This window comes from Pagrus major, chromosome 1 (genome assembly GCF_040436345.1).
Source record: "Pagrus major chromosome 1, Pma_NU_1.0".
Classification (NCBI taxonomy): domain Eukaryota; kingdom Metazoa; phylum Chordata; class Actinopteri; order Spariformes; family Sparidae; genus Pagrus; species Pagrus major.
In genome coordinates this window covers 22,083,187-22,108,781 of record NC_133215.1, presented here as the reverse complement: position 1 = coordinate 22,108,781, position 25,595 = coordinate 22,083,187, and the positions used below count along the sequence as shown (strand labels likewise).

Below are 25,595 nucleotides of genomic sequence, written 5' to 3'. Positions count from 1 at the left end.
GGTGCCAACAATAATACCACTTGGAAATGATAAGGGGAAAAGTTGTCTCTTGCCACTTTAAATGGTAAAGATTGTTATTTATTTTCAATATTGATTACGTTGATTTGTTTCTCAATTATAATGCTTATTTTTCATCTGTGACACGTCAGAAAATGGTGTCAAACATTCCTGAAACCCCAAGGACATCTTCTGATAGTTCACTTTTTCCAAAAAACACTTCATAACCCAAATATATTAACTTTTACCATGATAAAAGGAGAGTATGTAGGGCTGCACAATTAACAAACAGCATTATAGTAAAGTACTGCAGAGATGCTCTGGCCTAAAATTCTTGTTCTCCACATGTAACAAAACATATTTGAACTTTATAGATGCAAACATAATGTTTTTTTCAGTAACTACTAAACTATACTAACTATGCTTTATATAGAAGATTTATACAATTTTATTTTAAATAATTGCTTTCACAGAGATTTCCAGCACAACTTATACAAATATAGACGACTTATCTGAGTATAAGTTTGAGTTACAAGTCACTGAATTATATATAATATTCCATGTCATGATTATTTAGGTCAAGACGAGTGCACTGCAAAATGATCCTTTTAGAGCGAAGCTAAATACAAAACTCAGTTCCTACACTGAACTATCCATTCTCCTTCCCGTGACAACAATACTAAAATGGCCTTTTGGGGGGAAAATTTAGGCCATTTAGTTTCACTGCGCTTCAGTTCCCTTGCTGACACTCCTCCTTTTCATGTCTTTCTTCCAGCGGGAGGGATGAGACTGCAGGGAAGAGGAGAGGAGAGACAGACAACACCCTTCCCCACGAGACAGACAAAAGCCAAGAAGCCCTCTGAGCAGAGAGACAGACTGAGGGAGGTGGACAGCCACAGAGACAGAAGGGGGGGTATAGAGAGACATGGTCAGCCAAAAAGTGATAAAGAAGCAGGTGGAGGAGAAAGGGAGGGTGGTGGACTAACAGCGCCAGAGGCGACTGATGGATAAAAGAGCATGTGAGAGCATGCTGGGAGGCCAGACTCACTGCCAAACACACAGACATCAGACACATGAGGGGAAGCAGGAGGATAAGAGAGAGAAGAGTTCATTGAGAGCACATTTGGCAGAGTGCTACTGCTGTAAACACACATAATTCACAGGCCTGCACATAAAATCAACTTTCCAAAATTCAGTTTCTAATTCAGAAGGTGCTGGAGTTTTCTTTTCTGGCAACCAGATACCTTTTGACCAATTTGGAGACATGAATCATCTTCCTATCATGTATTTTTCAATTCATTACCACAATCACAATATTGACTTTTAAAAAACACACTTCTGACTTGTGCCTCCAGACATCCTGCAGTTCTAGTGCAGAAAGCAAAGCAAGTCACACTGAAAAGCAGGAGAGAGCGTGATAGCCTGGGAGGGAAAGAGGGAGAGGGAGGGAAGAAGGGAAGGATGAAGCCCTGAAGCCTCCTCAGAGGGAGGCCAGGGGTTCACAGTTAAATAGCAGCAAGCAAGAGGCAATTGTGTTGGATATCTAGCTGGAGGTGAAGCTTAAAGTCAGTGTTTCCAGTTTGTATACACGTTGCATTGTTCATGCTAAAATAGAGATTTTTGGAAAAAAATAATAATAGAACAAAGTACAGAATGGCAGAGCAGCAGAGGCATGAAAGAAATAAAGGGATTAAATCACTCAACAATACATGAAGGCAACTCCCATGTCCAGCAAAAATCCTGGTACGCATGTAATTGATAAGAGTCATTTGGATGTTTATCTATTTTTCTTAAATTAAGCAGCTCAAATGGTTCAAACATGTTTGAACAACAGAAGGAAGTGTGTGTGTGTGTGTGCAAGAAGTTTGTAGTGCTGGCAGTGAAGCAGTGGGTTTAGCTGAGCTGATTAACACTTTAAGCTGTCTGATGCCCAGACACACACACACACACACACACACACACACACACACACACACACACACACACACACACACACACACACACACACACACACACCTCCTCCTAACTACCGCTGAGTGAGCAAATGAGCTCGGAGGAAAATCATGTGACAAACTGTCCTGATATACATCTTTAGATGTATATCTTCAGAGGAGGGGGTTTTGCGCCTGATCTATGGCTTGCAGCAGTTTACGTATGCACATTAAATTGTCTTGTTTGGTGTCTCATGCTGCCTGTTTATTTTCTGTGTATCAGTGGAGTGAGGGCTGTCGATCTAGGATTGGCAGGAAGTATCAATGCTTTTGATAGATTAGGCAGTGCTACAACGTTGTGCTTATGTTTGACTTATTAAAAAAAAGCTGCCGAGCATACAAAAACTTGCTTAAGCAGTTTCTCTGTTTTTTTTTGTTTTTTTTTCTCTCAGTTTTTCTGTGATCTATAAATCTCAAATCAACTTAAATTAACAGCACCTGCCTTTGATTTCCTCTTATATAATGCCAGCACAGATGAAGGTTTAGTCAGGAATAACTATGGATAAGAAGAGATAATCTAACTTGTTGCAAGACCAGATCATGATGACGGTAGAGGAGATTGAATTCGGACATAATGCATTATTCTGTGGACAAAATATTTGGTTGACAAACAAAGCCAAAGACGCGTCTTGGACGTGTGTTGCTACTGCAGTGAATAAGGTGGGGCAGAAAGACAGAACTGTGGTTGATATTAAAACAAAATAGTCTGACCTTAAACTGTAAGGGGAAGAAAGAATAGACATACATAACTGCAGCATCGATACTGATGGCCTGGACGCCCAAACTGCAATAATCAAGAGGAAAATCACAGTCTAGACTTTGCTTAGAGATAAGATCATTTCCACGTCAAACCAAAAATTTTATAAACAAATATTTTATAGTCGAATAGTCAAAGTCATACTTAAGATGAATCTGATTGTAAATCTGTTTTATAAAATAAGCCCCCAGTCGTCTATCGGTTGGTTCAGCTGAACCATGACTAACAGCTGACTGTGAGCAAGTCACGCCTGAAAGTTACAATGTGTGTTATTACAATGTGTGTTACTGTGTGAAAAACTGTGTATAACTGAGTGTGTAAGTACGTGGGCAGAGAGACACAAACTGGCTACGAGTACATCACATTTGTGTAGTGAGAGAACCCAGGGGAGACTGAATCTAACAGAGAAAGACGGAGCGTGGAAGTGCATATAAATGTGCCGCAAGAGCACCCTGGGGCTTCACTGCCTTTACCTTTAGTGTGTGTTAGTGTGTGTGTTACGGCATTAATGGTTGCGACAGTTGGGCTCAGGTGTGGCAGCAGCAGCAGAGACCAGTGCAGCAGGTCTGTGGCTTTGTGTGTGTTAACAGGACCTGTTGAAACAAGCTCAGCTCACCAACAGTGATTATGTGGTCTCAGATGGAGGGACAGATTATAACTTTTCATTATGTAACAAAGTTGTTCTGTACATGCGACATCTATTGCATGTCTGTCCATCCTGGGAAAGGGATCCCTCCTCTGTGGCTCTTCCTGAGCTTTCTTCCATCTTTCCCCCTCATCAAAAGGTTTTTTTCCCTCAATATGGCAAGTTTTTCCTCACTTGAATCGAGGGTCTAAGGACAGAGGATGTCGTTCACTGTACAGATTGTAAAGCCCACTGAGGCAATGTGATTGTGATTTTGGGCTATATAAATAAAACTGATTTGATCTGAACAAAGTTTGTTGTCTTTGGCACAATACATACAGTACATGCTGAACACTTCTGCTTTGAGTCAATATTCAAAGGAAAATGAGCTTCCACTGGAAGAATTTCTGTATTTTGTGTACTTGTGCTTAATGTGTGAATGGTTAATCGTCAAACTAGTTGTTCTGTGACATGCAACTTAAACAAAACAGAGCCTGCACTGCCCACTCAGTTTACATGTTTTGTCGAAAAACTGAAAGTCACCCTTACACCTGGTCACCATTCTGCCTGCAGAGTTGTTGAACGTTATCTACCGCAGATCTTCCATTTTTGCTATATGGATCTGTAACTATAACTTAACTATAACTTTTGTTATAGAACCCAATAAAATTACTTTTATATTTCTTATACAAATCTTGAAAAACAAGATCTTGCACACTACTCTTGCTCAGCATCACAACTTATTCATTCTTCTGATGTTTAGGTCCTGTTTTCAGACCCACTGGATGAAATACTCTTAAGGAAACGTTAGTAGAATGTATAAGTTGAGATCAAGGTCAGTGTGGGGGAACTTCTTTTTCCAAGACTGTAGTGACACTTTCCGACATACCTGCAATTGAGTTAAATGGATGTACAAATATCTTCTTTGATTAATATTATTATATAACAGAGTGTGATTAGTCTATGCATCGAATGAAAATCCTGTACGTAAGTACTCAAGACAACCTCTACTTGCCGCTATCTTAATGGCTTGGTAATGTCTGAGTTGGCAGGAGAAACAGTATTAGTGAATCCATTCAACTTAAAACTGTCTAATTTACCAGGTAACTTCACTCAAAATCTGTCGACTAGGTTGTGTAAGAGCAGTTTTGGGTACAAAAAAACAAGCAGCTGTTTTCATATTAGGATGAACTCATTACGTAATTTTAGTTTAATCTGTTAAATCTGTCAACACTCCCATGTTTTAATATTTTTGAAAGCACTCACAGAATCAAACAGAGCTATAGAGAATAAGTTAAAGGTTTGGCTCTATAAATAGTCATATATTTAGGAATCAAAAGTTAATGTGGATGAGAACAACACATTACTTTAGACAGTAGATAAAACAGGTGAATTCTCTTGAAAATTGTGCATACGTTTGCTGATAAAATTAAGTAAAACATATCTAATTTAATTGTGTTTTTTGGGTGGGTCTGACTCAGGTTATATAAAGTATTTGGGGATAATGGAAAAAATGTTGAGTAACCACGGCTTAATGGAAGCAACAGTTTAATCAAACGAGATGGGAAAAAGCTTTTCAATCTAATCTCTAATTACATGCCAAATATAACTTTACAGCCTACGTTTAGTTAATTGTCCTCTTAGGGTGCACTCTCATTAAAGCTTCCAAAAAGTGGTGATATGTAAATGGAGTTATGAGGAGAATGCTCCCTTTTCAGTCGTCTTACTGGAAATAGCCAGGTATGTATGAAAGACGGTGTGGTTAGGGTGTATAAATCATTAGGGAGCAAAATGATGACCTCATCCTGTAACCAGCTGTTTCTATGACAGCACAGCTTCCAGGTAACACACAAGGAAACACCTGTCTCCTCTGTGTCCTCAGCTATCTGTTTGTCTAACACTCCCTCTGTGTTCAGGCTTGTCGACATTTGAATGAGCAGGAGCTGAATGAAGGAAAAGCAGGATGTCATACTGACGGAGTGTTAAATAACTGAAGTGAACCATGCAATGGGAGCTCTGGCTGTAAAGAAGACAACTCTCCGTCCAGACATAAAGTGAATGGAGTGGTAAACTCAAGACAAGGGAAAAATGCAATCACAGAGAAAAAGTCTGCATTTGTGAGTTTGTGTGTTCTTGCTCTGGCTTCATGTTGTTCATTTATTTACACTGCAAGAAGTTGGGAGTGCATGAGAGGAAACCATAATGCCCAACTTTGTTGAATCTGCAAACATTTACTGTTCGGAGGAGCCTGAATTAATTTGTTTTTGCAGCACTGCTTCAAGAAATAGGAACTCCACTGATTTCAAACATTAGAGTCTGTTTACAGGTCTTGGGGAGTACCACTGACTGTATATAAAGATTGAACACATGAGGTTATACACCCAAAGGATCTCAATACCACAGACAGGGACAGATCCAGGAATATATCCTCACTTTCTTTAACATTGTGAGAAAGAGTGTTTGTGAACATCTTTCAGGGAATAATGCATGTATCTTGATGGAAAAAAAACAAGCGTATTTAGGTGGTTGCGCTCCACTAAGTACCATTTTAGTTTCTTGTTTTTTCTGGTAAGGGAAGTTTAACATATCCAGTAAAAAAAAATGATGCAATACTAATTGTAAATTTAAAAAAGAAGCCTTTCCTTTACATTTTCAACTGATTTAATTCAAAGTGACTTGACTGCGTCTCCACCCGGCTCCCTAACCATCCAACCATCCATCCAGGCCTGAGTTTTCAGCCCAAGCTGGGGGAGCTCCCAATAGGCCGAATGTTATCAGTGTAACTCGATCTTCAACCCATTCTAATGAGAGAGATTGTTTGTGGGGAGACTTAATAACTCCCATAGCCTATTTATATCTCATAAGTCACACCCTGTGTGTATGACGCACAAACGCACAAACACAAGCCACACAGACATCAACTTTGACAAAGACGGTCTGTATTTCTATGGAAGATCTTATCGAGATCATGCCATAAAATGTTTGCCTACTTCACTCTGTCAAAACAAATATTAAATCCACATAAGTTTTTCTTTAAATATTTACTTCAATAACCATGCAGTAATCTGCTGCATTATTTGTAGATGGTGGTAGCCATAGTCTCCAACATGTGTGAATGTTTTCTTACTGGAAATACAACAAATCACCAGCAGTCTTAATTAATATAAATTCAAACAGAAGAATTTTGTGCTTGAAACCAATCAAGTGATGTAGACAGTAATAACTTATTCAGTACAGCGACCATGTTTAGCCTCCATGTGTGTGGTGTCTGTTGCTGTAGGCTGGTTAACAGAAACAACATCACTTATAAGCACGAGTCTTTTGCTTCTAATTATCCCCAGTGGAGGGAAGCTCTTGAGGTCAAACTTCACCCAAATGGGAAAACAAGAGGGAGGGTCGCAGAGGGAGAAGAGGAGGAGGAGGAGGAGGAGGAGGAGGAGAGCATCTGGTGTGTAGCCTGGAAAGGAGGAAGGGTGGGAGAGATAGCAGGAGAGGGTAGAAGAGAGAGGAGGGGCAAGATAACAAAGGGGCAACATGGTAGATCACTTTACACTCGACTGTTGCTGGATCATTCATCAGAGGGCATTTGGTCAGGCTTCACTAGCGGCCAGAAAATGTTTAAAATTGTTGAACATGTCCTAATGAAGTAGCCTTAAATGTAAAAATCCAACAGACCATCACTGCAAGTTCGCTGTAAAGATCCGCCAGCTGAAAACTGCCAATCATCCAGCGACAGCAACAAACGAGGACTGCCTAGCTGACTGGATAAATTGCCCAGTTGCTCCTGGTTACTGCATTTGGACCATTGTAACCACTTCCCTCGCTGGTTACCCCCGCTGGCAACCATTTTTCATGTTAGAAACACTCTCTGCACGCCTCTCCTACAGAGTGAAATCTTCTGCTTGAATGAGAGCGCTACAGTCTCACTGATTTACAGTCCTCTGCTGCAAATGGCAGAGCTTCAGCCTCAGCAGCTTCACATGAAATGGCCCACAAGATAACAGAGCTCACATTGAAGGGAGTGGAACCCAACTGAAACTTTGCTGACCATTTAGTTGAAAAATGTGACAAGGCAGAGAAGCAGGTGGATGAGAGCTAGTGTACACTAGAGTGATGTTGGCTTATTGCAGATATATCATTATCAGTGTATATTGGCCAATAAGTAACAGGAAATTGCAATAAAGAAAAGCCAAACTAGGTTTGAGGTCATTAAAAAAAACAGTGTCACTATAAGTTCGTTCAGCAGAGAAAACTGACAAGTGAATTTTTCGACTGTAACTCATCTGCAAATTGAACAGATTCATATCAAGACTGCTTTTCTACATCATTTGTTTCAACCAACAAAGGCAACAAGTACTAGCCAGCGAAAGGCTAAGGAGGCCAGGTCATGAGTTTGCCACCGTGGGAAAATGTTTTGTGAAAACAACTCACTGCTGAACATGAAAACAGCAAATCTAGTTTTCCTGCAAAAGCATGCAATATTTCCAAAAACAAGGAACCTTTGTCCGCTTCCTCCATATCTGCATCAGTTACGCTATTGGTTTTACAATTCAAACTCTATTGTTTTAAAGCCAAATACACCCGACAGAAAATACTTGACTGAGAGGGTCAAATTTTGTCATTTGTCCATGTATGTGAGAGTCTGTTCGGCAGCGAGAAACTTGACCGCATGAACCGTTTGTGTGAGCTGTACACACTGAGAAAAACTGGGTTAATAGGACTGTGTATGTACACCTGTGTATATGTCAGGTGTAGTTTTACTAGAACACCCTTCAAAGTTTTTCGTCCATATCCGCCCCTTAACTGAATAAAGCCATCTGCTAAAGCTGGTTGACAGCCTGGTGACTAAATCTATACTATCTAAATCTATAGGGCCTTTCTGTGTGTATAATACTACACTGTATGATTGTATGTGATAAAATATAGATTCTTCTTCTTAACTAACTGGCTCAACAGGCACGACAAGCTCATTACTGCCATTATCTGCCATTTTTCCATTTGAGATATTTGCTGCTTGTTTCCATCATCTGCATCCATTTGTTGTCACTTTGTCATTCTAATTAGTCACCAAACATTTTTATGAAAGAGTCGAGGCGACCACTTCCTGACACTAGTCACCCTGTATGGTGAGGACAGAAAATTCTTTGGAGACCACAGTATGTAACTGGGAAACTCCGGCATCAGGTTTTTAGAGTTGGTCAAGACTGTAGAACGTAATTTATCATGAGACTTTCCCCACACAATTTTTTTTTACCTAAGACCACATCTTTGTGTCACATCATGCTAAATCTACCCAGTCCACTTTGTGCTTTCTGTGGTAAAATTGACAGTTTGATTTAACCTGGGAACAGAGGGTTGGATGATATTTAAAAAATTCTTTGAGAAACTATCTTAAAACCCTGCAAGGACAGAAAAGTGTTAAAATTCCCTCCACATCAAGCAGGCCACAGAATAATATTTTTTTCTCTCCTGGCCACAGATGGTCTAAATGTTGTAAAGTGATTTTTTAAGAACAGAATAACAACCCTGGAATTATAGTTTATTAACGGTTTACTCAGATGTCAAGGTAGTCATGTTTAACAACCAAAGTCAAATCATCCTCAACATGCTCAGCTTGTTGAGTCAACCTTTAAGTTTAATATGGAAGGTTCCCACTGACTGCCGAATGAGGCTGACACAGATCAGCACTTTCAGTTTTTTCGCTTGTCTGCCCTAGGGAACCATGCCTAGTTTATCCCATTAAGTTGGCCGATATTGCTTTGTTCATGGACTGTTTACCAGCCGAACCCCTGCTGTGGGGGAAATCATCATGCCTGAATCACCATAATGCGTGCAAGAGGATGAGAACGTTGTACACTTAAGGGGTGGCAGAGTGGGAGGGGGTCAGAAATTAAACATTAGATTTAAAAACATCTGCATCGGTTGATTAGCCAAGTCTCCACCACATAAGGTTCATCAAAACAATAACAATGAAATACAGATTTTACTACACATATTTAACACTAAATCCTTATCAAAACATGCCGTTTCCTGACACATTCCCTGTAAACTACATCAGCTCGACTATTGCCTCAGTTTATATGCCCTCAAATATCTTGTCCTATTAGGGGAAGAGAACATATCCCCAAAATAGAAAGCCCTCCCACAGATTACAGCATAATGCTCTCTGGTAAATTATTTCAATTTAAAAACATCTTTGACCTTTAAATGCAGAAAACTAAAAGCATCTGACAGCTTGATGTTGGGTCTAACATGCACAGTATTTTGAGGCACACTAAACAAGTTTGTTTATTTTCTGGAACAATGGAAGATTCACCAGAAAGAGTACCAAATGAGTTTCTTCAGCATGAATATCACCTCGAGTTTCAGCTGGAAAGTCTTGAAACTACCCCTTTAATGAATTCTTCATCCTATTTGTCTAATTGAAGAAAGAACAGTATAACTACACTGTAAACTGTTTTCTCCACAGAGCTCCAGAGATAGTTAATCCAGTTGATTGGCTGTTTAAACAGCACGGCAGCGCTGTGATGGGGATGAGATCAATATATGTGGCCTGGGGGGCCTACCATAATGAGGAGGGGTCAGGGGTCAAGGTATGTCAGAGCGCAAGGCTACTGGTGTTGACAAGCCAGGCGTGGGCCCATGTGAGAGGGAAAGTGAGGAATTACTGCTGTTATATAATCAAACTTCAAAAGACTAGAGCATGGGAGTGGTCCCAAATTTGGACTGACGCAACCAAGAGGACACAGCTTCAGCATCTGTAACCTATTCAGCCTCATAGGGTGGAGAACAGAGCAGGGTGACCCACCCTGACCTACTTGCTCCTGTACATCCTCCTAACCACTCCTGCTTTTTCCAGCCCTCCCAGCGCTCTCACAGAAAGCTGGCGGGATTCACTGGCCGAGGGTGATAGGTGATGTCATGACAGTGTTAGAGCTCAGTGTTAGCGGGACTGTGTGTGTGTGTGTGTGTGTGTGTGTGTGTGTGTGTGTGTGTGTGTGTGTGTGTCGAGGGAGAAGGAGGGGTCCATCTGAAGCTGGAATGCAGGGGTACATCGCTATGAGGTCATGAGAATTATGGGCTGTTTGCACAGAGGGAAGGCGAGATGTGAACGAGCGATAAAGAAGCAGGGCAACATCAGCTAACAGCAGCTGCTGGGGCCGACTATGAAGCACAAACATGGTCAAATACACATGGGAGTTAAGTTTTCAATCCAAACACCATGAACCACTCTTGATATTTGGGTCTTTACCTCACCAGCTTGAGGGTGTGGAGCTGGGTGGGTGAGTGGGTTGGTTGGTTGGTTAGTTAGTTGGTTGGTGAGGGTGTGGTAGCTAACATGCTCCAGTCAGGATGAGGAAAATGAACTCACAGTGAACTGAATGTGATCTGGGCTGCTGGTGTCAGACAATGCAACCTATTGTACTGCTGCGGTGGTAGAGCCTCATCATCAGCATAATGCCCTTTAGGCCTCCCCTTCCCTCGACCCTCCACCCTCGGGCCCTAGCAAAGCCTTACCCACATCTGAACTGCTCCCATCAGAGCAGCAACATAGCTACAGCAGTGATTCTCAGTATCAGGAAATGATGTTTGAACATCGCTAGTTTACAGGATCAAAAATAGGCAGCCAGTTATAACCCATGTCACCTATCTTCCATTTAAAAACAAAGCTTTTGTTGTTGACAAAACAATTCCACCATACTGTTCATTCAGAAGCTTTTAAGCTTATCACATGACCGCCCTCAGCAGATGGAAATGCCCAAGTGTCATGTTCAAATTTTCATTTTACAGAGCAATGTAAAACCGCTTTATATTTCTATTATAAGAATGGATCAAAAGATGTGATAACAATGCGACAATGTTAAAAGGGGCCTCTTGCTGTGATGAACCTAGAGAATTATAATCTGAATCTGTGGCTCCTGTTGTCTTTACAATGCTTTATAGCGAGTTTCAGCTCCTTGTTTAGCTGTCGTAATTTTACTGTTTTGGCTCAGTGTCACCGCTCTCATGGTATCATTTTCAGCTGCAGACATCTACAGCGAAAAAGCTCTAAAAAACAGCTGGTATGATTGGCACCAAACACTAGACAAACACAGTTAGCAACTAGCTGGTGAACATAGTGTTTAGCAGCTAAAGAGAAGATATTTCCCACAGGAGATGATGGAGACCAAAAAGAGAGCTAAAAGAATGTGAATAGTGAACTTATATTAATCAGGAGTCCAACACGACTCCAAATGAATGTTATTGCTCAGTTACTGCTTGATGTGTAAATAAGCTACTGTTTGTTAACAAGTTCACCATATCTACTTCAGATGTGAGGATGTACCCTCTAGGGTACTTATTCACCCTAGTCCTGAAGAAACAACATTTTCACTTCAGCTGTATCTTCTTGAGTTTCAATGCCAAACTTGAAATAAACAAATCCCTAGTATTAACACAGAGTTGTCCTTTGACAAGTACATCTTAGCCCTGCACTGGGGAATGGCAACTAACTGACTTGTTGTCTGTAATGTAGACACTATATGGAGACAGTGAATAGAGCCCATCAGAGGACAGAGGCCTCACTGTGTACAACACTTAGATCCAACATAGACTGTTCTATACAGCAGAGGCTATGTAGCAAACCTTTTGATCATCATCACGTGAGAATTTAAAAATTCAGCCGTTTCTTTTGAAAGAACCCATCATTCTGCCTTCTTCAATGGTAAACAGAAGTGAAAGCATGAATATTATGAATATATTCAGTCTCAAATAGGTTTCTGTAGCTTACTTTTTTGGTAAGCAAGTCGATGCAGTCAACAACTTTCTACTTGATTCCTCTATAAGTTTAGTAGCTTTGAGAAACCATTATACACTGTTGGTTACTGTTTCATGAATGCTTTATTTCCTCTAGGGTCTGACTGCATAAAGTACTCAGTCAGTAGAGCCAATATGAGGTTAAGATCATGTGTTACAAGCATAAATATAGCATTATTCATGTGAGAGATATCATCACATGATTGGGAAAACACAGTCCTGTTAGACCACATTGTTTTATTAAACTGACATGAAAATGAATGAGAATATTCGCTCCGTCTGCAAGTCTCCAGTTGCTCACAGTTTCTTGATGCATTATTGTGGATTCTGTCTGCCTACATGGCCACAGGGCAGCGCTGAGAAAAGCCTACTTTGTGCACATAGCTGTCTTCTTACGTCATGGTAAGGCTTATGGGAAGCACTCCTATGCATTCCCTGGAGTGTCTAACTCTGCGTGTCAGCTGTTATATCTTTGTGTCTGCGAACATGAATATTTGTGCTTCGTGCTTATGAGTACATTGTGTGAAGCCACTGGAGTGTGTCTCAGTTGTCTGGGCTTTTCCAGTGAACATACACTGTGAAAAACATACCACGCAAGCAAAAAACACTACAGATCCCTCAGTGTACTGTATAGAAAAGTGACACATCCCCCCTCTATTCCATTCTTGTCTCCCCTCTAACCTTTATGAGGAAGTGTGACGCAGTTGGGTTCAGACTTCTATTGGGGCTGTTTAACAGTGTCTTCCTGTGAGAGCAAACAAATGGCATGGGAAGGGTGTAGAGCTCCACTGCCTGCCTCATATCTACAATAATGGAAGCTTAAAGGGGAACTCCACTGAGTTTAAACATCAAAGTCTGTTTATAGGTCTCGGGCCGTACTGCTGCATGTGACAGAAGTTGTATAGTCTTTTGTGGCTGCAGAGGGAGCTGCACGAAATCTCATAAATCGCCTTAAGTGATGTCATTTGAGTCAGCATCAGTTGGGTCTGAAGATTACAAGCTTGAAAATAAAATAAAAAACAGCAAACCTGACCTCTTCAGCCACACACTTCCAGTCAAATCGTTGGCTGTCTAGTTTCATTGTGGGTAATGTCGACGCCAGGTTTTGAGAATGAATAATGCTGCGAACAACTAGGAACTCGAAAATTTCCGACTTCCTACCAGAAAAGGTCAAATGGAGCACCACTCAAAGCCGGAATTCATACTTGTAAACTCATCTTGGCACATACGTCTACCCTGACCTCATGAGAGAGCAGCTCTCTGACGTCACACAACAATGGCAGCACCCATGGGGATGGGGTAGGATGTATTGATGAGAGTATTTGTTTGAGGCAAGTTAATGAAATGTTGAGATATGTTTCCAAGTATAAAAGTGTCTTAAAATAAAATGTATAATGGCGCTTGATACCTCATGTGTCGTTTCCCTCCTCTATTTCATTCCTATATGCAAGGAGGGTGATCTGCCAATCGTGTGTACACTAGCCAAAAAGACACATTTCTTTTACTGTCAACCAACTTTTGGCGTTGTTCGCCTGGAACGCTTGGAGGTGAGAAGCTGAAAATTTCAACCAGGAAATTCCAACTAATGAAATGTTCAGTCTGGACATGAAACATTAATCTATGTCTATGGTCTTTAAAAAGTATAAAATCAGAAATCTGGATGTCTGAGGGCGCACTCACTCTAGGCAATCCGTACCGTGCCCAAGCTTGTTTGACCCCCAAAGTCCTGTTCGTTTGACTTGTCAGAGTGCTCTGTACCGTGCTCAAGCGCGGTACAGTTCCTTGGCCCTGGGATGGTTGGTTGAAGAGGTGTGCTTTGGCACGGTAGGGTTGCTCATGCACGGGAACAAGCACGGGTGTGCAATGTGGTTATGAAGTATACTTGCATAATCCAGGAATCGAGAGGGCTGTCTATTACCGAAACGACACAAAATTATCCACAAAAAAGTCAGTAAAGTTAGTCATGTTCACTGTGTTGTTCTCCATTGTGCCGCGACACAACGTGATAATGTATGTACATGAGTTTACCGTGCTCAGGCCCGGTTGCGGCTGGAGCAATGTGAGTGCAGGCCAGCGGGGGAATGGGTAGGAGGGACAATCGAGCTTCGGCACAGTACAGAGCAACTGGGCCAAATGCGAGTGTGCCCTCAATTGTTGTTACCATAGCCCCTGACACCTCAACACCTGTTGAGTAAAACACTGCATCATCTTCATTCAGATTATTGCAATGTTCATCTCATACTTTAAGGATGCCCAATGACAAACTGCGGCGTTGTGACAATTACTTCTCTGCTCTTGTTTGTGGACTAGTGCGAAAGGTTCTGTGGACAAAGACGGGGATATTGGTTTCCAGTGTCCAGCAGCCACTGAAAGCACCTTCTCTACTCCCCCCCCCGCCCATGTCAAAGATCAAAGAGAGACCTTAAGCTCTGTCCATCTTTATCTTTCCTTCTCCTCTTTCCACCTTTCATTGACCATTCTTCTCTATTCTTAATGAGCCTCCTGAGGGCTTGACCAAAACAAACAGAAGCTTCTTGGTACTGTTTGTCTGTTGATGATTGTAGTGTTTTTTAGGATAAAGACATCAGCACCAGCACTTATTCTGGGCTGTAGAAAAAAAATCAGCTGGCGTCATGGTGTGAGCACATCAGCACTGCCAACCTCCAGCCCCGTTGGGTGGTGGTTGATTCAAATATACAACTTTCAATCAATGATTTATCTCCCAAACTGGTCATTGCAGCAGACAAACTAATGAGGCCAAAATTTGGCTTCATCTGTTTGGCACAGATTTTCCATCCTGGCCGTTTCATGTATGAGTTAATATAATTGATTTCTGTTCAGAGTGAGTGGGTAGATATTTTTACATCTGTTTAGCAACTAAGCTGTCTAGCCTAGAAACATTAAGGCACCAAAGTAAGAATTAGACCTGGTTGAAGTGGTGAAGTAACACAGCACAAAGCTTTTAAAAGCAGTTAGATAACATGGTGCTCTTAAGCAGCGTAATTAAAAACAGACTGTGACTCATTTTATTACTGACACATGGTGGGGTTCATGATTTCCTGAAGCAAATTAAAGAGGAAAAGACAGATAAATGAACATTTAGTGGAGACTTAAGTGTAGTAGAGACGTGTCAAGGATAAATTGAAAATTTCTTGGGAATCAGAAAAGAGCACATACAACTTAACAAGTGAGTGAACAGTGGACAGAAGACTGACCAACAGGTCCATGTTATGTCACCAGGAGACCACCTCTCGGTCATATGAAGAAAACTATATAAAGAATATAAATTCTCGTGTGCCTGTATAAAATCAGACATCAATCCGTAAACAGAACGTGTTGTTACTTATAATGCAAATTAAGGAAAAGGACAAATATGGGTCAAATGGTTGATGGAAAAGAAGTGGGCTACAAAGGATGGTTGAGCGTTTAGTTAACATTTAGTGACGTCACACACACACACAAACTAAGAGGAACAGGGTTTGTGAATGTGAAAGCCTGTTTTAATTCAAATCTTCTTACGCCGCCTAAAACTGATTTCCATTATTGTCCCACGTGCACCTGTTCCTCACTTGGCTGCTTCTAATAATAGGGTACATCAATGCTAACTTGTCTCCTGTTTCACTGCCTGCACTTCCTTCTCAACTGAATGACATCAGAGTTCCTAAAGTGCAAACAAGAATGCAGGACTGCTGAGCAAACAGGGGAGGTGCATACACCTGCTTCACCTGCATGACGCCACCAACACCTGTACTTCTGAACTGTGCGCAGCTTAACACTTGCATGTTAACCGATACATGATGACGCATGCTTAGACTCAAAAGTCAGTGTGTCAAGTAGCTCAAATGGAACACTATAGCTTACTAAGTTCAGTGGTATGAAGTTCATAATGCTCATCAGAGCAAAGCAAAGATCAATCAACCCATGTGTACATGCTCACCAGGAAACTGCGGATGGTTTACCTCAGCGCACAGCTACACCCAGAAAAATGCAAAATAGGCAGCCTCCCTGCTGGCTGATGCTTTCATGAAGGAGTCATGTCTAAAGGGAGTTGGGGATGGTGTGTGTTGTTTCATAACAAGCACCACTATTGTGCCTGCGTGCACCCGCCTTTACCCTCTGCATATGCACTCACAACAGCACAAAACTACAGTTAGACATCTTGGAAAATATAATAAAGTACAACACCAAGGTGACTCCTCCAAAACCAGAAAGTGTCCCATCATACATTATTTACAACAGACTATCGATTTCCAATTCGACTGAGTGGTTGGTGGTATCACGCAGGGGGGTCCTGGCGCCACCAAAGGTTCTTGAGGAAATAAGGAATATTTCACCTATTCTCACCCAAGATGCATTCACAGACAGCCTCGTTAAATCATCCTATTATGGGGCTTTTCCTAAGTTATGTGTAGGGCCTGAGTGATATATTGCTTGGCCGATATAGGCCTTTCACAGATATATTGGTAATGGTGTATATGTTGACCAATATGCACCGATATGAAAACTACTACTTCTTTTTTTTTTCCAGAACATTATGAAAAAGATGCTTGGGAATTTATCATTTTAAATTCCTGGTAACGTTTAATATGTCCTGGCACAGTAAAGTTTATTGTTAAACTGTAAAACCTCCTGCCTCCATTACATACTCATCTTTGTCACAAGTGTCTGATAACCACATTTAAATTATATGGTGATGAAGAAAGAATATTTTTTTACAACCCAATATTGCTATTGGGCCTAAAAATCTAGTATCAGTCAGGCTCTAGTTGTTTGAATCTCCCCAATGGCATTACCACCAGACAGTAATGTAGTTTTGTATTGAGTTGTATGTCAATACAAACCTGTGCCCTAATTGATTTTTAGTTTATCTGTGTGGATCATTCCAGTGTTTTTTTTTCTTGGGCGTCTGGACCTAGAATAAATCTCAGGGGTCACATACCTAAAGATCATTACCATTGCATAAAATTTAGTGATGAAAGATATGGATATTTTCAGCCAACCGATTATTACCTGTTTATTATGGCGATACCGAGAAAATAACCAATAATTTCACATTTTAGCATTTTACAAAGTTCCTAACCGACAGTTATATGGTAGTTTAGCACACCTGAGGGCAAGAGAGGCTTAGACGTAGTGAGCCAAGATGGATGATGTAATAGTCCATGTTCTTGTTTGTTTTTTTCTCCTCCTGTGTTTACTGGTGGATCATAAATCAACTTTAAAGTTGCAAACAGCTTCCTAATGTCCGAGTGATTGTAAAATGCTGCTCTTGTAAAGTCGATGGAAGCATTTTGGCTTTATTCTAGCAGCCGTATTTATCAGCTAGAAGGACTGACCGATATATTGGTTGGCTGATTTTATATGCCGATATTGACCTAGCGCAGATATATCAATATCAGCCGATATTTAAACAGTTTGTTTCCATTTCAAAGAACACAGTGGTTGCATGGGGTGATTTATAATTATAACATGTGTTCGATAACATTTGAGGGAACACTACAACAAATGTGTGTATATCAGCCGATATATAAATACTAGAATTTTTTACTACCCAATATTGGTATCGGCCCCAAAAATGGCATATCGGTCGGGCTCTAATAGCCATGTGAATACTTTCACATTTCCATCCTTTAAAAATCTTTCAAGTCAGTTTGGAGAAGGAAAAAAAAAACACTCTTTTGTTGAACTGCTCATAAATATACAAGTAGATATTAGCTTAATTTTAAGGGGTCACCATTAAAAAACAAGAGTTGGTATAAAATATGCATCTGGGTGGAGTTTGACTTTCAGAGGACCACCCAAGATCCTGCTCAGGACAAAGGGTTACAGGTCAATGAAGATAAATGTTGTTAAACCATGCAAGCAGGTGGCAGGTCATCAAACTTCATCACTTACTTGTATGGAGTCGTTCGCCATCGTTGTCCCTGTCGCTGTGTTTTCAGTCAGTTTGCAGCTTCACAGACGACCAGTGCACATGTGGGGTTTTTTGTACCACACGTCAACGTATCGTCTCCTTTTCCGGGACAATAACATAAAACGATAAATGGAGAAGGGCCGGCTATTTGTCCTGCGAGTGTTATCTCAACTTTATACAAACAAGTCTGTATTGACACAAAGGCAAACAGTCAAGAGGTAATCCGCATTGTTGGCTCGCCTGGCCGCGCCTGAACTGAACCTCCCTTTGCGTTTCAGCGTGTTAGCTCTTACTTCAGACAAATAACAGCGCGTACACTCTCTGCGCGGTTTAAAAAACACCTAGATAACCGCACGGGAGCATCCAAACACAACTACTGAGCCCCACGGTCATTGTTCATCTTATTCTCTGAGCGCTTTGCCATTCAACAGCTAGCAAGAGCCCGACATAAACCCGCCCGGCAGCCCTCCTCCTCCGTCATGTCCTGCTGAACCCGAGCGGTGCAGCTAAAGTCACATCCACACACACAGCATGAAAAATGAAGGGAAAGCCTCTTCTTCCCTCTCTGCTTTTCCCGGTAACATCCGTGAAACACGAACACGCCTCAGTCTCTTGTCTGCATCACATGCCACACACAAAAAGCCGCCTGTCAGTCCTTCACGAGCCGCTCACACAGCCACAGCGAGGGACAATGGGGAGCCCACGAGTCCGTTAAAACCCCCGCTGGATGGAGTCGGAGCAGCAGACACGAACACGGTGCTGGTTGCGGTGCCGCGGGACGGCTGAGGACTACATCTGCTCACATTCAAACAGCGGCTGACTGACGGCAGAGGAGCGCACACCAGTTACACCAGACCCTACTGCGCGCGGCCGACGCACGAGACGAGCAATGCCGCCCGGGCGTTCATTGGTCCACGGCTGGGCGGCGGGAGCGCGCCCTCGTGTGCCACGTGACCGGCACTAGATGTCGTTGTCGCTAAAACTTGTGTTGAACCAACTGTTGAACGTGTTTTAATGACAACACAGTGGTGCTTTCATGGTGGAGGAGGTACCTGTGCGTTTAACACTAAATACAAGTCCTGAGTTAAAAAATATATATATATTGTATACATGATTATCAGAATGTACTTCAATAACCACACTTTTCAGAGAAAGGGTTATTGAATGTGTGCTGTTGAATTGATATTACTTGTGACTTACCCCTAACCTCCCCAACACACACATGCACTCACACAAACCACTGCACGAGTCATTTTCATACCCGCACGTAAGCTATGGACCTTTGGACTATTTGCACTATCATGATTGCTACTTTGCCATCTCATCCTGTACATTTATAGCTCATCCTGTCTACTTATAAAATTCAAATTCTCCACATATTCATATATTTCTAGTAGTAGTTGGGATAAGGAGAAACGATATTTCACACCTCTGTATGTTTTTTTTTTTAACATATTGTGGAAGCGACAATAAAGTTGATCTGACATCTGAGAAGTTAATCCTTTTCACACAAATTGGAGATGTTTTCAGTTTTGTGTTTAGAGTTTTGAGAAATTGAGCCACAAAACTTCTTTCAGTGATTTGGAAAAATGGTAACAAGCAATTTAATATTGTAGCTGGATGAGGTGGAATTTATCATTTTTTCAAATGTTTACATAATGTTGTTTTGTCTAACAGCGAATCTTATCTTTTCGTATATTTTGCACCCATAGAGGTAGTTTACAGTGTTGCTTTTAGCTAAATGCTAACATCATTATGCTAACACGCTGATGTTAGACGTGTTTACCATGTTCATCATCTTAGTTTAGGTGGTTAGCATGCTCAAGTACAGCTGAGGTTAATGGGAATGTCGTTAAGTTATTAAAATTCATCCAGAGGCGGCCATTATTGTCTGAACTAAATTTCAAGGCAATCTATCCAGTAACTGTTGAGAGATTTCACAGGTGTTGTTCTGGAAACAAAAGGATTATAACCTGAAATGGCTGCCCTGAAGCATCTAATCATGTTTCAGTCAGTTAGTTTATTATAAAGTTATTATCTGCTGTTTTCCTTATTCTTATCTCGTGGCTATGTGAGGCCTTCCTGTTGCTCTCCTGTCTTTTTTATTTCTATTTTCTTTTCTTTTTTCTTGAGTTTTTTCCTTTTAAGTCTCAACTCAGATCAAGTCTTCAGGCAGTCAAGTCTCAAGTCATGTTGTACCTCAAGTCTTCACGTTTATTGCGTAGTCCTTTTTTGTTTTTTTCCACAAACTGCTTCTGCCATAAAAAGTTACATGAGTATGTACATGTAATGAAGTATTTTTGCTTATTTGTCAGAATAATAATAGAAGAATAATTTAACTGTAAAAGATGCTCCAAAGCACAACTGAAGTTTATCTCATTTAACAGACACGATAATAATGTATTATTACAAATCCTGTGTGCGTTGGTGCGTGAGAGAAACTCATAATAGGGTTAGGTGATGTTTAGGTGGTGTGAGTGGGTGTCTTTAGTAGATGTGATAGAGAAGTTGAACCAGGCTACATTTGCATGACAGATTTGCATAATGAAAATTATCCAGCAGAAATACAGGAAGGAAGCAGGAACAGAGTGACGTTAATGCTCCGGGATACACAAAACATATCCTCCTGTATATGCACATGACGTGAAAATCTGTGCTGTCACAATTGAGAATAAACTGAATAAACTGATCCTTTACAGGATAAGATATGTGACTCAGGCTTCTCTGTGTGTAGGGGATATAGGGGAGGTCAGAGGACAGACTGACAGAAATAGGTCAAACCATCAAACCATCATTACTTTCGAAAAGACTCTGGACAATGTCATCTCTGTTTTCATAGGAACAATGATGTTCTTGCTATTTTTCCAAATGCATGTATGTTAAAGATATGCTGTAAACACTATCTTTAAAACAAACTGATTGAACAGGCTTGATAATATCATTTGCCATTGTGCATGCCAAAGAGTGAATAACGTAAATGTTTATGTTGTTATTAGAAAGTAATAGGCTATTTGTTACACATATTATTCAATACAAATGGCTATTTAAAGGTCTACATGAACTGCTAATCTTTTTTAATCTGTTTTAACTTCATAACTTTAATATTCTTCCTGCTATCATATTCACACGTCATCATTATGTGAGGCAAGTAGGACTGAAAGATACACAACATTGCACAAAATCATATATCCTGCAAATCCTCACATGAGAAGTGACTAAACTTGATTATTAAAGTTATTATTAAGTTATTTTTGTTGATCAATCCCTGAGCTAGCTAATGTTTTAGCTGCAACGCTAATCTAAGAAAAATTAGCCCACTTTTGTTCCATAAATTTGTTTTATATTTTTTGTATGGTGAACCTCAAACAAACGTTTTAAAAGGTGCAGAATAAAAATAAAGGTTGTAATTACGTTTTATTTTTTCTTGCTGGGAAGCTGTGACGTTTGACCTTTGACCCGGCAAGTTCAACCAACGAGAACGTTGACGTGGAGGAGAAGGTAGCATGTAGCTCAACTGCTAGCTAAGTAGCTAACGTAAAAGTTATCTAATGTGTCAGTGAGACGTTTAAATCAACAGACTACAGCACGATCGGACGTGTTTCATCTTGTGGGTATCGTCGGCCAGAAAACAAACAAAACAAAAAACAAGAAGTATCCAGTTGTTGTCTCAGGCTGTTTCTTTGCTAATATCTGGGTGTATTGCTAGCATCGCGGCAGTTAGCCAGCTCGCTAGCATTAAGTTAATTAGCGGGTAACAAGGCTAACACTTTTCTGTCTTTAGAAACACTAAGTTATCTACATGACAGAGGTTGAGGACATGAGCTGCGAGGAGTCAGACTGCATGGACAATCTTCAAAACATTGGGCAAGGAGGTAAGTTATTGTCCACAGTTTAATTAGTATCTTACCTGTATCGCTCTCCTTTTCACAGTGCGTTCACTGATTATGAGCCCACATTTGATGTCGCAGCTTTTATTAAAACAAACAAAGAACCACGATCTTGAGATGCACCATCGCTTTAAATGAATTAATTTTGAAATGGGGAAAATGAAGCAGAATGATGGCTTTGCTCCTTTCTGTACTTGTTTCAGAGGTGGAGGAGTCACTGTTGCTGTTGGCTAACGTTGCTCTGGCGCCACCCTGTGGTGACGAGGCGGCCTGCGGCTGTGACTATGACGCCTACAGCTCTGTGGTGGAGGGGAGCCTCCAGTCCATGCAAATACAGCTCCAGTTCCTCATGAGCAAAGCAGATGACTTACAGGAGTGTGTCGTTAGTAGGTAGGGTCCCAGCTAGTCATAAAGCACTTATTTTACTGGGGTGTTTCTACTGTTTCTTATTTCATGTGTGTGTTTTTGCAGACTGGGGCATCTAGAGGGAGAGGCTCTTGCTGCTGCAGTACCAGAGTTCATCTACACTTGTCAGCCTTTCTTTAACCATGTGGAATCCACAGCAAGGTGCACAGTGTCCCAGCTCACCTTGCCATATGACATGCACGCACAGGTAGAATATATAGTTTCTCACCACTGTTGTGTAGCCATGCTGATGAAAAAATACACAGAAGTGACGTTTCTTTTGTAAACCTTGAAGGAAAAGTTGGGAGAAATATAAGTGAAATATTTATAAACCTTCTCCATTTCATAACATTCAAATCTAAAACATTTGAATACTGTTTAAAATCAGATATTCCTGATGTATCATATTATGTTTTAATCTGATTTTATATATATTTTTACTAGCTGGTTGATTTGAATAGAAGAAAAAAATGTTCAGCTCTCTCAACAATTGATAAAAGTCTGGATTTTGGGTTTGTTTTGATTGTGTTTCTCAAATTCAGACCAGAGTAAATACTGTTTGTGACTGTTGATAGAGTTCCAGTTGTTGGAACGAGCAGCGTTCAGCGATATAAAGGGGCATACTGTATATGTGGCCGAACAGGAAGGACATTTGTGTCCACTGTATGAAAACATCATATTGTAATGGCTAGTCGTTGACTCTAAACTGCTTTTCTGTCTGTGTGTGTACCACATGCAGCTGTTGGATCTCTCTCAGCAGCTGTGTGACAGGTTGCAGCAGCTGGTGATAACCTACGCCAGCTACAATGTCCTCTGTTTGGACGAGAGAGAGCCTAACAGGTACACACACACACACACACACAAACACACACACACACACACACACACACACACACACTCACAAACACCAAATATACATATTTTACCAATTTCTTCTTTTATAGGCTTCAATTTTAAATAATTGGGTTTTCAAATATGGAAGATAAAAACATGTCACAGTGGCTCAGACACAACCTAACAGAACAAAAAGTCTTCATGGGGTAGTCAGACTTACAAATATACATTAAATTATCATATAATGAAAGGGTGACTTTACTCATGCAGCATTTGGTTTCGTGTATATGATCCACGTTTCCTAATTTAACTCTGTTTCCTGAGTAATAACAAACCATTGCATGTATAAGAGGAAACACACGCTGTGCTTCAAAGGCTGAGACACTTGATCCTGACCAGATAACCGGCTCAAATTCTGTATCGGACAACATCCTCTTAAAGGTCTAGCGTGTAGGATGAAGCAGCTTCTAGCAGTGAAGCTGCAGATCACAACCAACTGAATATGCCTCCCTCGCCTTCCCCTTTAAAAAACACTCCATGCCTGTTTAGAGCCAGTGTTTGGTTTGTCTGTTCTGGGCTACTGTACAAACATGGCGGTCTCTGTAGAAGAGGACCTGCTCCCTCTGTAGATATAAAAGGCTCATTTTAAGGTAACAAAAACACAACAGTTCTTATTTCCAGGTGGTTACACACTGATCAAAACCTAATAATGAATATTATATCCCATTTCTGCCAATAAATCCTCCTATATCGTTTATACTTTTATCTAAAGCCACATTTTATATCCAGCAATGCTGCCCTAAATCATCAAAATGTCTGTAAAAGACATCTTGGAGACAAATTGCCCAAGCCTGTAATCATTTGAGGCTTTGCAGTGCCCATATTATAAACACAACAAAGGAAATCAATATGGCCTATTCCCTGCTGTCCACTCTGATAGATGGCTTGATGTTGTTGGCAGCATAAATTAATTTCCCTACAAATGCTCATTCCCCCATTTGTTTGGTATTTTTGTGTTTAGATGCTTATATTCTATTTTCTTTTTACCAGCTGAATCATGTCACTGTTGTGGCTATAACAATCCACTTTTTACTCTTCGGTTTGCCTTCCCAGTGTCTCTCACTTCTGCATCGGTCAGATTCATCTCGGACGACTGAGGCTGACCACGTTCCTCTACTGTAAGCCGACGCCCTACCTGGCCTGGGTCGACACCGGCATTTACAAACGCATGCGCTGGAATGTGGACAGACTCGGAGACGAGCAGCAGCAGCAGGCGGATTTAGAGCAGGGTGGAGAGAGTGAAGCGGGAACAGTCGGTGACACAGAGTTGTGAGTGTGGATGATATCTCCACCTTCTATTTCTTTAGTTTTGATCGTAGATCAAAAAGATAAGAAAATATTTCAGTTCATTCAGTTCAGTTCAGTTGAACTGAAGAAAATATTTCATCCACTTTAATCCTGATTTACCATTTCAGTTACTTCCTGTGCTGCGAGGAGATTCCCATCACAGAGGCTGATGAGAGAAGCCAAGATGTCTCTCACTGTAGCGTGGTGAGGCTGTGGTCCATCGGTCAGTGGATGCAGGTGAAACCTGACCCTGGAACAGAGGACATCTATGACTGGTATACTGAGTCACACTTCTTCATTCATTTCTTTGTTGATGCTTTGTTGTCTCAGGAAAAGCAAGACGTCCCTCACATGAAACAGACAACTCTTAGACATGTAAAAACTGTAACAGTGTAACAGACCATCATTATGTTTGCTGTGTCTTTATATTTGGTCATCTTCCCATTTGTTTCAGGATCCTGTGTGACACTCCTCAGGCCAGCTATAAGAGGCTGTTATCACTGGGCAGCGATGAGCCATCGAGCTGCAACGCCACAGACTTCCTGCAGCAGCTGCTGTTGTCACAGCAGACGACTGAGTGATCTTAGGTCCTGCAGGAGGGTGCATCTGTGTGTTGATGTCTGTGGGTGACACCGTTCTTTATGGTTGGTCAAAGCATTAACAGTAATACTAATTAAGTATTTTAAGGTTGAAGGTTTCTTACTGATGGACTCACAAGCTCCTGACTGGCTGAAAGTGTCATTTTAGAGTGGTGTGGTGCGTTCAGGAACTGTTGGTTTTTCCACATTTAAAGCTGAAAAGACTTTATGCTGTGACTAGAGTCGGTTTCAAGAAGTTTTATCGGCTCAGTCAGGTTATCTAAAAAAAAGTTTTATACTGTACACTGTGATGTTTGCTGCACGTTATTTTGACACTTTATCCTGTTCGTGTGTTCATGTTGCAAGTTTTAAAAGATTTTATACAAGTATGTAAATATTTTGTTTGTGGAGTTTTAAATTTTTAAAGAACTTTTGTTGTGTTGCAAAGAAGTCTGAAAGAGTTA

The 25,595-nt window shown here is 40.8% G+C and overlaps 2 protein-coding genes across 2 annotated transcripts in view; one reads left to right on the top strand and one right to left on the bottom strand.

The window, feature by feature from the left end:
* The window catches only part of pkn1a (protein kinase N1a), a 53,070-nt gene extending 34,178 nt beyond the window's left edge, over positions 1-18,892 (bottom strand). The window contains exon 1 of the mRNA XM_073469407.1: positions 18,062-18,892. Coding sequence (XP_073325508.1) covers positions 18,062-18,082 — 21 coding nt within the window. The 5' untranslated portion in view covers positions 18,083-18,892. The remainder of the gene's footprint in view (positions 1-18,061) is intronic.
* Positions 18,893-21,595: 2,703 nt separating this feature from the next.
* On the top strand, positions 21,596-25,581 carry c1h19orf67 (chromosome 1 C19orf67 homolog). The gene is made up of 8 exons (XM_073469393.1): positions 21,596-21,687; positions 21,862-21,952; positions 22,171-22,357; positions 22,439-22,580; positions 23,112-23,212; positions 24,320-24,535; positions 24,682-24,828; positions 25,008-25,581. Exons 2-8 carry the CDS (start codon positions 21,880-21,882, stop codon positions 25,132-25,134), a joined length of 993 nt encoding a protein of 330 aa, XP_073325494.1. The 5' UTR covers positions 21,596-21,687; positions 21,862-21,879; the 3' UTR covers positions 25,135-25,581.
* The last annotated feature ends 14 nt before the right edge of the window (positions 25,582-25,595 follow it).

Excerpts from the sequence above, each read along its gene's own strand:
- c1h19orf67 (XM_073469393.1), top strand. The coding sequence starts at position 21,880 with ATGACAGAGGTTGAGGACATGAGCTGCGAGGAGTCAGACTGCATGGAC. Across the intron at positions 23,213-24,319 it reads GACGAGAGAGAGCCTAACAG|TGTCTCTCACTTCTGCATCG; the intron begins GTACACACACAC and ends TTGCCTTCCCAG. Across the intron at positions 24,829-25,007 it reads ACAGAGGACATCTATGACTG|GATCCTGTGTGACACTCCTC; the intron begins GTATACTGAGTC and ends CATTTGTTTCAG.